Source organism: Leuresthes tenuis, unplaced genomic scaffold (genome assembly GCF_036924035.1).
Source record: "Leuresthes tenuis unplaced genomic scaffold, fLeuTen1.0.hap1 SCAF_5, whole genome shotgun sequence".
NCBI classification, from domain to species: Eukaryota; Metazoa; Chordata; class Actinopteri; order Atheriniformes; family Atherinopsidae; genus Leuresthes; species Leuresthes tenuis.
The window spans coordinates 20,542,848-20,558,792 of record NW_027325359.1 but is presented as its reverse complement, the minus strand read 5'-3'; the positions used below and the strand labels follow the sequence as shown (position 1 = coordinate 20,558,792).

Here is a 15,945-nt window from a genome sequence, read left to right as displayed (position 1 = left end):
CCTTATCATGCCTATAGTGATGGGCGCTACGGAACACTACACTTGGACATCTAATTTCAAGAACAGGTTTTTTTGTAAATATTGTACATATTGTTTTGTGAAATCAACTTGAATTTTGAATAATAACCCTCCACATAGCTTTTTGATCACTAGCTTTCATTTAAATTTTTCTATTAAACTACTTACAAATACAAACATATCTTCTTCCCTATTCTGTTATTTGCTTTTTTTTCTTATGCAATGAAAGCAAGAAATGCATGTTTGTTTGTATGTGGAGCCTAAAACTAATTCTAACCTATAATGCGGTGTCTGCTGCCCTCTGGTGTCTCTGCTCTCTTATGTTATCACTTCCCTCAATGAAAATTTTAATTGATCATTCATCTCCGGGTTTCAACATTTTCTTTTTTTTTTTTTAAATCTTTTTTTTTTTTCCCCCTTGGGACTCTGTCTCGTCCCCTCACTTCTCATTCTCCTCAACTGCTCAAATCAGGTTTTCTCATTACCTTTGCCTTGTCTGTCCTCAAACCTATTTTCTTACAGTTTTCCTCCTCTTGTAATCTCTTTTCTCTCTTATCGGCTGTTCTCAGGTCTCAAATGACGTGCTTGATGTTGGCAGCCAGGGAGGGCCACAGTAAGATAATCAACCTGCTTGTGTCCCACGGTGCAGAAATCAACTTCCAGGATGGCAATGGACACACTGTATGTCACTTTTGTTTTTTTTCCTTTTTATTTTTAATTCTAGTGAATTCTCTCTGTGGTGATGTGCACCTTGCGCTGTACCTCACAGGGCACCATACAGACAAAATTGTCTCATGATGAGAATTATACTCTTATCTATATAACCGATGCTGATCTATTCTGCCAGGCTTTGTCTATAGCAGCCCAGTATGGTAGACAGGAAGCTGTGTTGAAGCTCCTCCAACTGGGAGCAGACAAAAATGTAAGGACAAAGACTGGCAAGAGCCCTACTGATCTGTCTGAGATCTTCAGCCACACACAGGTATCTCGAGTTTTTCTTTAAAGCATTTAGATACCATCATTAAAGTTTCCAAAATGTATTTACTTGTTTTTGTTTATTTATTTGACTTTTTATACTTCTTTTACTTGACATATGCTTTTTGCTTAAATGCTCTGGAGAAATCACTTCCATCTTTAAACAACTATTACAGCAAATTATGTTTTAATGTATATCTCTGTCCACAGATCACCAGGATCTTGTCCTCTTCATCCAACATTTCTGCTGTTCAGGCCATCGGTTCCTTGGAGGACACCCTCTCGAAGTTCTTTAAGACTAATTCCGAATCTGCATTCTCCAAGGAAAGGTAAGAGGAGCAAAGACATGTTTCTAATGCTTTCTCTAAGTGTAAATTAATCTAAAGTGAAATTTAAATCACAGCAGGTCAGCCAGATATTTACTGTGATCTAATCTACATCTACATGAAGATCATACTGATGATCAGCAGTTCATAATAAAGTATGATCTATGCGTTTGTCTTTGTATGCATAGAATGTCACTTTCCACAAATTTTCTCTGTTGTCAGTTTAATATTTCAATACTCACTGCAGCCTGTTTACCTTTCACCCCCTGTTGAATTTTCAGTGTGCTGATGCCCATGTGGGGCCGGTGTTGTGTATCCATTGTCCAACCAGACAGAAACGATAATAAAACTTTCGGGTGAATGTTTAGTCCATTCAGACACCACTGGGCGATTAACATGAGCCAGAAAAATTGTATTCAACTATATGTGGCACCAGGAATCAGTGCCTGTGACCATTTTAGCTTAAAGGGTATCTCCGGTATTTTTAAACCTAGACCTTATTACTTTCATGAAATATGTTCACCTACTCACGAGAGCAGTTTGGTGAAAATCGGCGTCCTTCGGAAGATATCAAAGCTCGCCGTTTGGTTGTTGATAAGGTGTTGCAGCACTGCGACATCTTGTGCTTACACAAAACTTTTTTAGCCAAGCAAGACTTAAAGGATTCATTAATGATCCAAACTATCCATTAATGATAGTTTCCTCGGTGCTGGAGTGTCTTCTATTGACCTCAGTTTGGGAATTAGAAGAGGAAGGATACCAGGAGGAGTGGCTATACTGTGGGGGGGGGGGGGGGGGAAGCTTGGACTTAGTGATAAATGTCATCAGACTTGGTGTGGACTAGTGTATTGCAATACATGTAACACAGAATGACAAAGAATTCATTATTTTAAATGTGTACGCTCCCTTTTAAATGTCGTCATAATGAAGAAGAATATCTTAGTAAGCTTGCTTTTATCAGTTCCTTTATGCAAACTGAGAAATTGAATAGTGTCTATCTAATGGGTGACATGAATGCAGACATCTCAGATAATAACTAAGTGTTTGCAAAACATATGAATCACAGATTCTAATTTAATATTATCAAGTAGAGAACTTTTGCCAACAGCAAGTTACACTTATACAAGTGAAGCTTGGCATACTACGTCCTGGTTGGACCAATGTATTTCTACAGCAGATGCGCCTCATGCTGCTTGGGTACACATTGATATCTTGTATAATGTGTCCGTTGTTGACCACGTTCCTTTTGAGGTGTCAGTTAGATTTGATCATATACCTGCAACTGTAAATGTGACAAGTAACCATAATCGGACACACACAATCAGATCATGCTGAACCCTGCAAAGCTACTACTTCTTGGGCTCTTGCAGGTAAACCTAGACAGGGTCCTATTTATTGAACATAAAAAGGTGACAAATGCAAAATATAAATATGCTATACAATTCATTAGAAGGAACGAGCAAACCATGAGGGCTGATTCATTGGCTAAAAAGCTGGTAGGTAAGTACACAAAAGCTTTTTGGAAAGAGGTCAAAAATATTAATAATAGTAAACCTTCTCCCCCTTGCACAGTAGATGGCATCTCTGGGGCAAATCTGATTGTAGATCATTGGCAACAGCACTATAGCAAGCTATTTACCTGTGTTCAGAGTGAACCCTACCAGGTTGACAATGTTTTTGTAGAAACAATCAGAACACATGAGGTTTATCAAGCAATCAAAAGACTGTCTGCAAATAAATCTACAGGAATGAATCATATTTCTGCTGAACATCTCAAATTTGCAAGTTCGAGGTTAGTTCCTCTTCTTGCCTTGTGCTTCACTGGTTTTATTGTGCATGGCTTTATTCCTGATTCCTTGGTGAAGGTGCTTCTATCTCCTGTGATTAAAGACAAAGCAGGAAAAGTTGGCAGCTCTAATTATAAACTCATTGCCCTTGCAAGTACACTGTCTAAAATCTTTGAACTAATTCTCTTATTTAGATTTGAAAAAACTATGTCTACAGATAATCAATTTGGGTTTAAGTCTAAACATGGCACTGATCTGTGCCTATATAGTCTAAAGGAAGTATTAAGTAATTACAATAGTAAGAACTCAAAATTTTTCTGTGTTTCTTAGATGCCACAAAGCTCTTTGACCATGTAAACTACAGCAATCTATTTCTAAAATTGAGTCAAGCTGGTGTGCCTAAATACATAGTAAAATGTCTGTCATATTGGTATGCTAATCAAACCATGCAGGTTAAGTGGGACACCTGTATGTCTGCACCCTTCCGGGTCAGTAATGGTGTCAGACAAGGAAGCATTTTATCCCCTGCATTGTTCAATTTTTATGAGTGACCTTTCTAAGCAGTTTAATCTGTGTAGAACTGGCTGTATGGTTGGAGACACAGTTGTAAATCACTTTATGTATGCTGACGACTTAGTGGTTTTTAGTGGTTGGTCCAAGTTCAGCTGGTCTTCAGAAGCTGCTTTATGTGTGTTCAGTATATGGTGAACTACATGACGTTAAATTCAATCTATCATAAAGTGTAATTCTATCGCACTAAAGAAGACAAATATAGGGCTTTCCTTCATTTTAAGCTGTCTGGGATCTTACTGAACGTCTCAAATGAAGTAAAATATCTTGGTCATGTGCTGACAGACAGTCTATCAGATGAGGACATTTACCGTCAGGTTTGAATGTTCAATTCAGTTTTATTTATATCGTGCCAAATTACAACAAATGTCATCTCAAAGCACTTAAATTGGATTTCATTGCATTATGATTACAATAAATTGAATTCCAATTGGCTTGAACATTATTTATCAATTTAAAAATAATCCAATTCATTCATATAGAGCCAATTACAAAACAATATCCTAGCTAAGGAAACCAACAGATAGCACCGAAACATGTCTTCAGTCCAATCTCCCGTCCTGAGCGTGCCTGTGGCGACTGTGGAAAGGAACGACTCCTTTTTAACAGGAAGAAACCTCTGGCAGAACCAGACTCAGGAAGGCTGGTCATCTGCCTCGACCAGCTGGGGTTTGAGAAGACAGAAAAGAGGGGGGGAAAACACCATAACACCATTCAAAGGATACCTGTTGGAACAGAGAAAGTTAATAACGACAATAATGTCACATGTACATAATATCAGTTGAGAATTTAAACGGGTGAAAAAGAGAGCAAAGTGAGGAAAGGTGTGACAGATGAGGTCCCCCAGCAGTCTAAGCCCATAGCAGCTTAACTAAGGGATGGCTCCCAAACATTCCAAACTATAAGTTTTATCAAAAAGGAAAGTTTTAAGCTTAATGTTATATGCTCAAGCTAATGTCCTAGCTCAGAAATTTGGATATTGTTCTGATGAAGTTAAACTGAACTTGTTTAGGTCATATTGTGCTTCTCTGTATACAGCACACTTATGGTGCAATTATTAAAAAGCCTCCAGAGATTGAAGGTGGCTTATGATGCACTAAGATTTTTGTTAAAGAAGCCCAGATGGTGCAGTGGCTCAGTTCACTGTTTGTCTGTTTATGTCAGCTCTTTTAGGGAATCTTATGTATAAATGTATTTGCTGACTAAATGAGTCCAATAATAGAATTATCTTACTGCTGACAAACATTAAACATAGTGCAGTGAGATATACATCTGTATTTTGGAAACATTGGTATGACTGCCTCCTAAAAGATTAGGAGTCTTATGTATTTTCTCTTATGTACTTTTATTCTTATTTTTTTCTTTTAATCTTATCATTGATTGCTTTTTTTTATTTTTTATGTATATATATATATATATATATATATAAATTATATAAATCTATCCATCCATCGATCAGAAGGCCTCCCCTTTAATTGTTAGTTAACTCAGTTCTCAGTTGAATTAGCACATTTTGGTGCAGTACTGTTTTTCTTTAATGCAACAATAGTCCCAAGTTTTCCAAACTTTGGTCAATATAATTTTTTTAAATTGTAAAGTCCTTTCTGTCCTACTCAGTGCAACCAAGCTTGATGATCTTGAACTTCTCCTACATGGCCTTGATCTGGGCTACCTCACACACATCATGACTGTAAGTACTTACCTGCACACCAAGATAAGATTTCAATGTCTCTTTGGTGTTTTTGAATGCATAAAATATTTTAGGTAAAGGGAGGTTTCTGTTTGTTTATCTTACTGATGGCAAAATGGTAAGCAGAGACGGCATGCCATTACACATAGTATGTTTTATTCGAGCAATGGGTGATATACAGTGATCCCAAAATTACTTTAGTGCAGTTGCATCATTGACAGATTGACTTTGACATGTTTGGGAATGTGTCCTGAGGTGTGTAGTTTACATATTTTACTTGGTGTTTCCAAATGGTTTGGTATGGCCCGAATTAAACTAAAGGTCAGCTGAAGTTTTCAGCCTTATCTCAAATATGAGGACTGAGCTTGATGGGTGCAGGTAGCTTGTTGTTTCTGTATGGAGAAAAGCTCTGTACCCCTGTTACAGGAACATCTGTAAGTTTTGATTTGGTAAATTCTATTTTATTTCTGACTTTATACACATGAGTGCAGGAAAATGACATCACCTGGAGCTACCTGTTGACCATGGAGAAGGAGGACTTTGAGAAGGTAGAGGATGACTGTAACATCTGTCTGTCAGCTCTGCAGCTTACAGGCAGGCTTGAGGGTGACCCAGAAAAAGACAGCAGCTGCTGTCATCACTATTTAGATCAAACTAATAGCATAGTCTTTTAAACTACTTTGTTAAACTACTTTGTTTTCTTTGTTTATTTTTCTTCTCCTCATTTGTCAGATTGGTATCACAGACCCAGTAGACCAGCAGAAGGTGTTGAGTGCTGTGCAGCAGATGCACCTGGACAAAGTAGACCTAGACACAATCAGCCAACTAGGATCTGCCTACAGTGGGTAGGATATTATATCTTCATGCCCAGCAGGCCTATTGCAATCGACACAAAAACAAACTTTTAATCTTTGTTTTTAAAGCTCTTAACGGCCTTCGCCCCATCGTATTTATCTGAGCTTTTAACTGTCCGTAATCCCGGTAGAGCTCTGAGGTCAACAAATCAACTTTTGCTGCCCAGGTCAAATGCAAGCACTGGGGTGACCAAGCCTTTTCCGTTGCTGCCCCCCACGCTATGGAATAAGCTCCTCCCCGAGATGCGTGTTATTTCTGACCTGGGCTTCTTTAAATCTAGGCTAAAAACCTACTTATTTCAGATGTCTTTTAATACCCAGTAGTATGGTGACACGGTTATCTTATCTTATTTAATTTTGCTTTATTTTATTGCTTTTACTGTTATTTTCTTTTATCTGCTGTAAAGCACTTTGGCACACCGAAATGGATTTTTGTAAAGGGCTATATAAATAAATTACATTTACAAATTACATTTACATTTTCAACGCAATGCTATCTTTCAAAAAAACCTCTAGAAAAGCCATATATTGGAAATCTGTTGTTGGCTTTCTTTGAAAAGCAGTCAGCTGCAAAAAAGAAAAACATGCCATAAACGGTGGACACAAAATTAAAAAACAAATTTGACATTGGTGGCAAAAAAAATTTAACCACTTGTCAGCCAAACACCTTAAACCCTCCACATTCAGTTTACCTCCATCTCCTCAAAATGCAGCATCTGTCCTCCTCCACTAGAAGTAATCCATCAACCCTATAAGCATCTCACTGTCCTGTCTGCATCTACCTCCTCCATCTTCCTAGCCTAACCTTGAGCCAGACTCTAATGGTTTAAGTGGAGCTCTAATGATTTGTAAGGTGAGAGGTGATGGGTGGTTGGAATGAGCAAAGAAGAGCCAGCAGCAAAGGCCAGACACTCCCTGAATCCTCTGCTTAAAGGGACTTGATTGCTTCACTCAGCCTCCTGCTAGAGCAGAGGAGGGTTGACAGATTTGAATTTAGACTAAATCCTTAGAGGTGCGTTTAAGAACTTAAATCATGAACAGAATTTGAAGAAACAATGACTTGGTTTTGCCAAAGATGTCTATGTAATGCGTATCAGACAAGCTTAACAGGCGTACCAAATAAAACTAAATGATGAATTAAAAGTAATCAATGATTTTTTTTTTGAAAACAAACAAAAAAAAAAACATTTGTGTGTGTGTATACAACAGAGCTTCTATTTTTCCAGACAATGCTTTGTTGGCACCACCAACCACATAGCTTGAAGAAAAATCCTTCATGATAATTGACAGTAATGGACAGTGAAATGCTTAAATTGACATTTTATTTAGCAGCTCTTCTGAAAATGCTGTTAAAATGTATTGTAGATTTGGATGTAAACTCCGCTAATGTTATGGCTACCCTTCTCTGTCAGAGGGAAAAGGTGGCTTGTTACATACTTGGCCTACTGCTACTGCAAGACTAAATTAATGAACTGGTAAATGAAAGCTGTTCACCAGCCATTTTTTTTTGTTTTTTTTGTGCCATTTAATTCTTGTCCTATTATAACCCTTTTAGGTTTTTGGCTAAGAGAAGTATTGCAGAGTTCTAACAAGTTGGTCAAGCTTAAGAACTCTGGGTTGTCTTTATATGGCAGATGGAATACAGTTCTACACACAGGCACCTTCTATCAGCATTTAAAACATGATATCTAGTGTGCTTTTAACAATCTTCCCTTCCAGGCCCATCATCACTCTGTGCTCCTAGATAAACTAACATCAGGAAAAAGGGAGGTGTGGGGGCAGCAGAGGCTCATTGACACTGTTTACTTTCCGCTCTGACAGAGTGTTAGGAGGGCTAGGATGGCTGCCTGCTCTGTGCCCTTAGCAAGGGGAACGCACCATTAAGATAAGAACAATCAATAAGCCCCAGTTTCAGGGGATGGGAAGATAATATAAATAACTAATCATTTAAGGTGGATGTTTTCTGGGAGGGATGGCAGCATGGGTTAGTATGAGAAGAAGGCTTGACCACATGCTCATTTTGATGAGGTGATCTCCAGGAAAATGCATACAGAATGTGAGCACCAAGTTTGGTCCAAACCATCAATCTGTCTGTGCTGTCATTGCTGAGCTTCTTCAGCAGATCATGTCTTTTCTGTAATATGTGAACTTCTGAAGAAAGTAAATCTCATGAGTGTTAAAACATTATATGAACATTATTCATATGCCACAAAAAGTATGAGGAAAATAGTCAGAACAGTGATTAATTTTACATACAGGGAACAGAATGTTTGAATTCATATCCAAATGGTAAATCATAAACACAGAAATATTGTATGCAACTAAAGATTTAGAATATAACTTAAAATAAGAAAAAATGAATATAGCTAAACCAGCTACTGGCTGCAAACAGGCATGTAGAAAGAGTCATCAACATGAAATTAAAGCTTTAGAAATAGAATCAATTTCTTTAAAAATCTGATTTCTTTAATTTAGCATTTTCCTCACATTGCTCGTGTTTTTCAGGAGTGAGGATCTGCAAAACTTTCTCATAAGTGTGAATCAGCAATGCTGCTACCTGACAGAAACAATTCAGGATGTCATCAGTCGCTTTCCCCGTCAAGCCTCTCAGGTACATGTCATTTATAGTGCTTTACTTGTTAAGGGGTTGCTTCTCAATTTTACACATTGGATTTCAGTTCATGCCAGTTTGCTGACATTTCAGCAGAAGTTTTTAGGATGCACTTGGTCAAATCAATTTGAAAGTTTTCGTTAAGTCTTTTTATTTGATTTTTTTTTTTTTTTTTTTTTTTTACGGCCAGCATAAAAAGATTCTGTTATACGAATAAGTATACAAACAAGTATTTATTCCTTCATTGTTCTCGCCAACTCTCCTGTTTAATCTATAAGATTTCATTTGTTTGTGGTTCTTCAAGTAGCTGGTCTTCTCACTGGACCCAAAGAAAGATGTCCAGACAGTCTGCAATCAGCTGGTCATCCAGACTAAAGACCTGCAGAAGGAAGTCACCTGCCTCCACAATCTGCTGTGCCAGGTCAACACGTGCGCACATGAATACACTCATGCACTGTGAAGCTCATGCTTCTGTCATGTTCATTTTAAAATTAATACCTGTTATCTTCCTTTATCGAATATCACAAATCACATAAACTGTGTTGGTGTTAAACTCAGTATGATGAAATATAAGTTGTCACGTTATACATTTTACTATCTGTGACTGGTTAAACAGGAGGCTTCTACACAATGCATTACTCATGATTAAGATCCTAATTGATAAGACCTAGTTTGGAGGTAAAAAAAGATGTGGCAAAGACACTTTGAGATACTTTAACACTAAAAAATTATATCAGTAATGATATAGGAATAGTCAAAACATATTTCAATTGTAAAAGTATAATAATCAAAAGTTGGTATCTAAAATAAGGTGCATTTTATTTAGCATTTGTCTGTGTTGACATTAATGCTCCTTATGGGATGATATTTGTCAGGCTTGAGAACATTTATATTTGTAACAAGTCAATTCAAATACCTTTTATGCACAGCTGGCAGTTGCTGGGAGTTTTCCCCTTTCTTGTGAGAATTAAAAGCAAAACGTGACCAAAACGTATTATGCGTGTTGGATGTGGGATTATGTGAATTTTGGCAAACTCGAACAGGTATGTGCTGGAGTGCTTGCACATGTGCACCTGACTCTTTGTGCACGTGTATTTGCATTTGTATTCTGAGAGGAGAGAGTCGTTACTGACAGGCCAGAATCCTCACAGCCCATAAGTCAGCACCACTGTGACATCGACCTATCAGCACACAGACGCTGAGGCGGAGGGATGAGGGAGCTGATGGGAAGGTAAGGGTGGGGGCAGTGGGAAGACTAGAGAGGACACTGGTTGGTGGGGTGAAGGAGTTTAAGAGGAGAGAAAGGGCTGTCAGGTAGAGGTGGGGGGTACAGTATGATGTGAGTAGAGGAGGTGGAAATAGTTGTAGATAGCAGTGGTGGAGGGGTCCTCAGTTGTGTCAGATAGGAATCTGACAACCAACACAGCCCATGTGGACCCACTGGCTCTGAGCCCAGGGATTTGGGGTTTCCACGCATGCACTCAAAAACATGCACACAAAATCTAACTTTATTTATGGAGTAAGTTTCTTGAAGCACGCACACTATCACTTCATCAGTAGGACCTCTGACGAGACAAGCTGTCGGACACACTTCACAGGACTTTGGTACTACTTTGATAACAACCCTCACATTATTTCTTGAAGCAAAACTTTAGAGTAAGAAAAAACGGGAACAGTATTAGCAATGGTTCACTTATGTTAGAAGATGGAGTAAAATGGGAAAGCAGCCATGTTCTTTTACAAAGTTATATTTCTGTCAATCTTTCACTGTGGCAAACAGAGTTGTCTGACTCACAAAATGGTACTATTGCTATTTATATTATTTGTTTGCTGGCCATACAATGTTATGGGGAAAGGACATTGCTAGCCATTCAATGTTAAGGGAAAACGAGTTCAGACAGTCAAAAACTATTTTGCTTGCTACAGTGTTATGAGAACCAAAAGACAGGAGGAAACTTCCCCCATCACAAACTTTTATTCTTGCAGCTTTTCTCATAGTATAACTCCATTTTTCTAACATTTCCCTCCTGTTTATGCTATGAGAAAATAAGGACCAAACACTGTAAAAATTAATAATCTCGTACAAATAATATTGAATCATTTTAAATCTTTAACATTAAAATCGTCCACTGTTCGCAGTGCATAGGAGCGAAAAACCCAGATGCTGTACTCGTGTTTTTATTTGTGAAAATTCTCCTATGGCCTCTTCCGCACTTAGCGACCGACCGCTTAATTTACTCACTCAGTATCAAAGGTCACGCTCCGAACAGTTAATTCAGATGAATGGCAATAGACATATGTGATCAATAAACACAAAATGAATACGCAAACATATGAAATGAAAGACATCAATACACTGAAAATAAGAATAAATGAATAATAAATTAAGATGAGAATAAATGAAAATCAGGAATAGTCAAACAACAATAATAATAATGTAATGCAGTTCATTCAGTCCAGTCCCATCACCAACACTTCAATCATCTGCTTCTGGCTTAACACCAGTCCAGCTGGGTCTGGAACTACAAAGCTTATCGTGGAAGGAGAGGTTACTAGCATTTCACTTCCATGAAAGAGCCCTTTAACACCCCTTATTCCCTAATTAATCTTGTTTTAGGACACTTCGGGATATAATTCAGACATATGTCTTACAGTGGTTGGAGGCTGTAGATTGTTAAATGTTATTTGGGGGAATGAACTTTTCAAATCCGCTTTTCATTCAGTTGGGGTGGAGTGCTTAGCTTTGCCGTCCACCCTTTTGTACATGTGGATAAAATTTGTGATTGTTCCACCATCATCTTGACATGATGGGCCCCCCTTCCAGAATTCCAGACACCTGGTCAGTTACCTGACTTTGAGTCCTGTAGTGGTTCTGCTGCTGATGCAGTTAATTTAACCTTTGGATGAATGTTAGCAAAAAAAAAAAAAAGCAACATATCATCTTTATGTTCAGTATTCAGGAATTGCCTTTTAATAGGTCCAGTTCCCATGTTCATTTGTCTTTCATATGAACCCAAAAATATTCATGAACAAATTATTGAGAATTCACTCGGGGTCAAGCAAAGTACTCTGAACTTTAAATGTTATCTGTATCCTCATCTCCATCATCCACGTGTAGTTTGTTGTCATCATCATCCTCTACCTGTTGAGACATTATGCAGTTAAGGATGGTTTCAATCAGTCTTTGGGACAGTCCTCTCAAGCACGTGATACAACAACAAACACAGGTGACTACTATGGCTGTGATAACAGTCGGAGACCAAACCACTTCTCCATAATGTCAGTCAGTGCGGTTACATGCGGGCAATCGGATCAGATTAATGGCTAAATTACAATAAGACTGAGTTATTCAGCTCATGTAACAAGCTTAATCTGACAAGAAATTGAATCGGATCGTGTTACTTGCGATCAAATTAAGACCCTGGGATAACTCGATTACCCACTTAACGTGCCTGGAGACGACAGTGGATAGGATCGAGCGTTCTGCGCATGCTCGAGATTTTTTCCCACGATCGTCACCCGGAAGTCGAGGGAAATGATATTACTGTTGTTGTTGCCGCTGTCAGAAAGAAACAAAACGCGATGGAGAATGCGCCGTTGTACATCGCGTTTGTGCCATAACCATGCTCATCACAAATGTAGAGGGACGTAGCTTCATCTTGCTCTTCGTTCGCCATCTTTCTCGAATGCCTTAGTTTAGTTGTTGTTGGTGGTGAAGACGTCAACCGGAAGTGGCTCTATTAGCGATAGTTGAAATGGGTACAGCGCCACTTATCTACTGTGGTATTGCATGCTTTGTGCCAGTGATTCGATTCATTCACCGCCATGTAACAAAGGATAATTACCCTTGCTCAGATAAGGAGCATAACCCAACTATAGCTATAATCGAGTTAATCTCATGTAAACCCACTGAGTGAAGGGGTCGTTAATCCCTGAGTTTTCTATCAGCTCTGCAGAGAGTGATGCGAGTCCGTCTTGGTGATGCTGCCATCTGGGGTAGTATTGTTAGGAATAAAGGAACAGGAAAAAGTTTTATTTTAATTGTTCAGCAATACCTTGTAGATGTAATTTATCCAATAAACATTTTTATTTATTGTTGCCCACCAGAAAAGAAAAGATTCAAAGTCTGAAGCTACTTGATTTATAGCTTTAAATTATTCTGGGACTCCTCAGAGCCCCAATGCTATCCAGGTACACTTTCTAGTCAAATGAATCTCCAGGCACAGTTGAACGCTTGAGACGCTGCAGCTTTTCACCCAAGGTCTTAAAGTCCCCCACAGGGAACAGATGGAAAGGCATCAGTAGTTGGGCCATTGCGCTGCTGCTCTGCCAGTTTGATGGAATGACGGGCCTCAGTTTCATATCCCCACACAGCCACCAGAGATCTGCTCTCATGGAAGTCTGGTTCCGAAACCAAGATGCTGAGTAGTTACCTGCGTCCTGAGTGACATTGATGGATTCTTGACAATAATCTGACATGAGTGTACCCACCTTCTCACCCGTACCCCTGTGGATGAAACCTGTATAATTACCCTTATAAGTCAACGCTGACGGCGGTACATCTCTTTTCTTAACTGCTGGGAACAACGGAGAGTTTTACATTGCTTTATGTTGGGTACAAAAGATTCATTATACAATTGTAATTGAAACACATTGAAACCAGTTGGGTCAGAGTGATTGCTTAATTTCTAAATTTGATCTGGCTTTAGCACATTCAATACAATTAGATTGATTATTTTGTCATGCTGTATACATAATTTATTCCGATCACTATAACCTGTTATGGACTACTATTCGTTCCTACAAAATTCCAACCGATACACCGGCGATCCATCGGAAATCTTGTACTAACATATGTTTCACAAATGTACTTTTCAGAATACACATGGGCTTTTTGGTTGTCTTTACATAAAATAACTGGGCATAAATCAATCTCAGCCACCCCATCTATTCCTGTGACAAAAAATAGGTTGACAAGTTGTCTGTTGGATCTCTGTGGTCAGTCTGTCAAGGGTGTGAGGGTGATTCATTGTAATGCATTATCTTTTAGTTTTTTATTAATCTGTGCTTAACACCATAGAATTAAGAATACTATAATAAGAATAATGACTAACAATACACAGCTGGTTCCTTTTAACCTACAAAATCCCGGTAATTTAAATGGATGCCACGGCTGCTGTCTGTCAATTTTTCCTGTCTTATTTTAGCCTATTTTAACCCTATGTTCTCATTTTAGCCGTTGTTTTCTTCGCTGAGGTTGTGACAAATCCCCTCCTGTTGAGAGAATTCCTCTTTGTTGTCAGACTTATGCTTCAGAGAACGGTGGTGGGTAATTAATCATTCCCTACTTCTGCAAGTCGTGGCCTTACTAGTTTACAGTGTGATAAGTGAATCCAGGATATATTTTGGGGGCTGGACCAGTTCTCTTTCTTTATCACTTTGATGAGGATCCAGTCTCCGGGTATTAGAGATTCCTCCACAGGTTCACCTGGAACAGACTTAGAACAGACTAGACAGAAGAGATCTCTCTACTTAACATTTTAACCAAGTATCCTGCTAAGGTTTCTTCTCTTTCTTCATCATGTCTGGTGAATAGTTCCAACTGTGGTCGTAAAAATGGAGTTAATCCTGTGCTAGTTGGAGTATTATGCATATTTCTGTCTTTAGGACTACTAGTGGTAAACAGTAGTAACTACATTTTTTCCAGTCTTCTGTATTTTCTTCAGTCTTGATTCTTATTCCATTGTGTCTCTCCACTAAACCTGCTGATTGTGGATGATATGCACAGTGGTTTCTAAGGTCTATTCTTAAGTTATTTGTCATCAGGAAGATAACATTGTTTACAAAGTGTGTCCCATTATCACTTTATTATTAATAAAACCATACGCTTTAAAAACCTTGTTCATTATTGCTACCATCCCTCCTGTAGAGACATGACATGGTCCATGGCTCAATGCTGCAGCATACTTTGGTAAAATTCTTTGGGTTGCATAGTAAATGGCACCTTTATTCTGCCACATCTATCTTTCTGTCTGTGTGTTTGCTTTTTGCATATCACATAACACTTGGTCTATTCCTGTGTGAGCTCCCTCTTTGGAGAGGTTTTCTGACTGAGGAGCTTTTTTCCTTAATCTGCTTTTCTATTACCTTTTGCGACAAGATCAGTGTTTTTAAAATGTGCAGCACATTTACAAATTGCTACTTTGTCTAACTGTTAAATAGCATCTAATAATGCTAAAATCAAATCTTTATGGTTTAAAGATTTACCTGTGATGTTGTCATCCTTCTGTTTTTCCATTGCTGTGCAAACACATTAAGATTACTTTTTATTGTCATGTTACAAGTGTTACAAGTACACAAAATTACTCTCCGCATTTGACCCATCCAGTTTGGCACCTGTTGAACACACTTGCACAACCTTTCTATTTGATTTAATTAATATTTATCTGCAGGCTTAGAAACTGCTTATATTATCAATATATTACTTCACTTGTGCAACTCTCTGGTCACTGTGGCTGGTTTTAAATGCACCATTAAAAACAAACTTTGACTTGTTATTGACTGATTCACTGCAGCTGTCTTTGTTTGATATCTGACTCATGTAGCATACTTTATTGCTGTGTTTTTGGGAATGTCATTTTCTGGAACTTTTCTGGAAATGGGATTTGCACTAAATCTTTTTTTTTTTATTATCTCAGAATTATCTCTCTAATATAAAGTTGGACAAAGATTTTATGCTTGGGAAGTTATTTATTGAAAAGAGTTAAATATCTGACTGTTGGAGTACATTCAATTCAATTTTATTTATATAGCGCCAGATTACAACAATTGTCATCTCAAGGCACTTAATAATATAGTCCAATTCAAGCCAATTGGAATTCAATTCATTGTAATCATAATCCAATTAATTCATATAGAGCCAATTAAAAAAAATAAATAAATAAAAAAGAAATAATATCCTAGCTAAGGAAACCAACAGATTGCACTGAAACTACATAATTAATGCATACAAGTACATAAACATTCTGTTCCACTATGTGGTGTAAAACCCTTGTACAGCAGTAACTCTGACTAAACATATCTAATAACTGTTGAATTTCTTTCTTACCCGATG

At 38.0% G+C, this 15,945-nt stretch overlaps 1 protein-coding gene across 1 annotated transcript in view; it reads left to right on the top strand.

Annotated features, from left to right (window-relative positions):
• Nucleotides 1-15,945, top strand: part of asz1 (ankyrin repeat, SAM and basic leucine zipper domain containing 1) — a 33,046-nt gene that overhangs the window by 16,086 nt on the left and 1,015 nt on the right. Inside the window, exons 5-12 of the mRNA XM_072386451.1 lie at nt 588-699; nt 866-1,000; nt 1,204-1,322; nt 5,294-5,366; nt 5,858-5,914; nt 6,099-6,211; nt 8,726-8,831; nt 9,139-9,252. Of these exons, the coding sequence (XP_072242552.1) occupies nt 588-699; nt 866-1,000; nt 1,204-1,322; nt 5,294-5,366; nt 5,858-5,914; nt 6,099-6,211; nt 8,726-8,831; nt 9,139-9,252 (829 nt within the window). The remainder of the gene's footprint in view (nt 1-587; nt 700-865; nt 1,001-1,203; nt 1,323-5,293; nt 5,367-5,857; nt 5,915-6,098; nt 6,212-8,725; nt 8,832-9,138; nt 9,253-15,945) is intronic.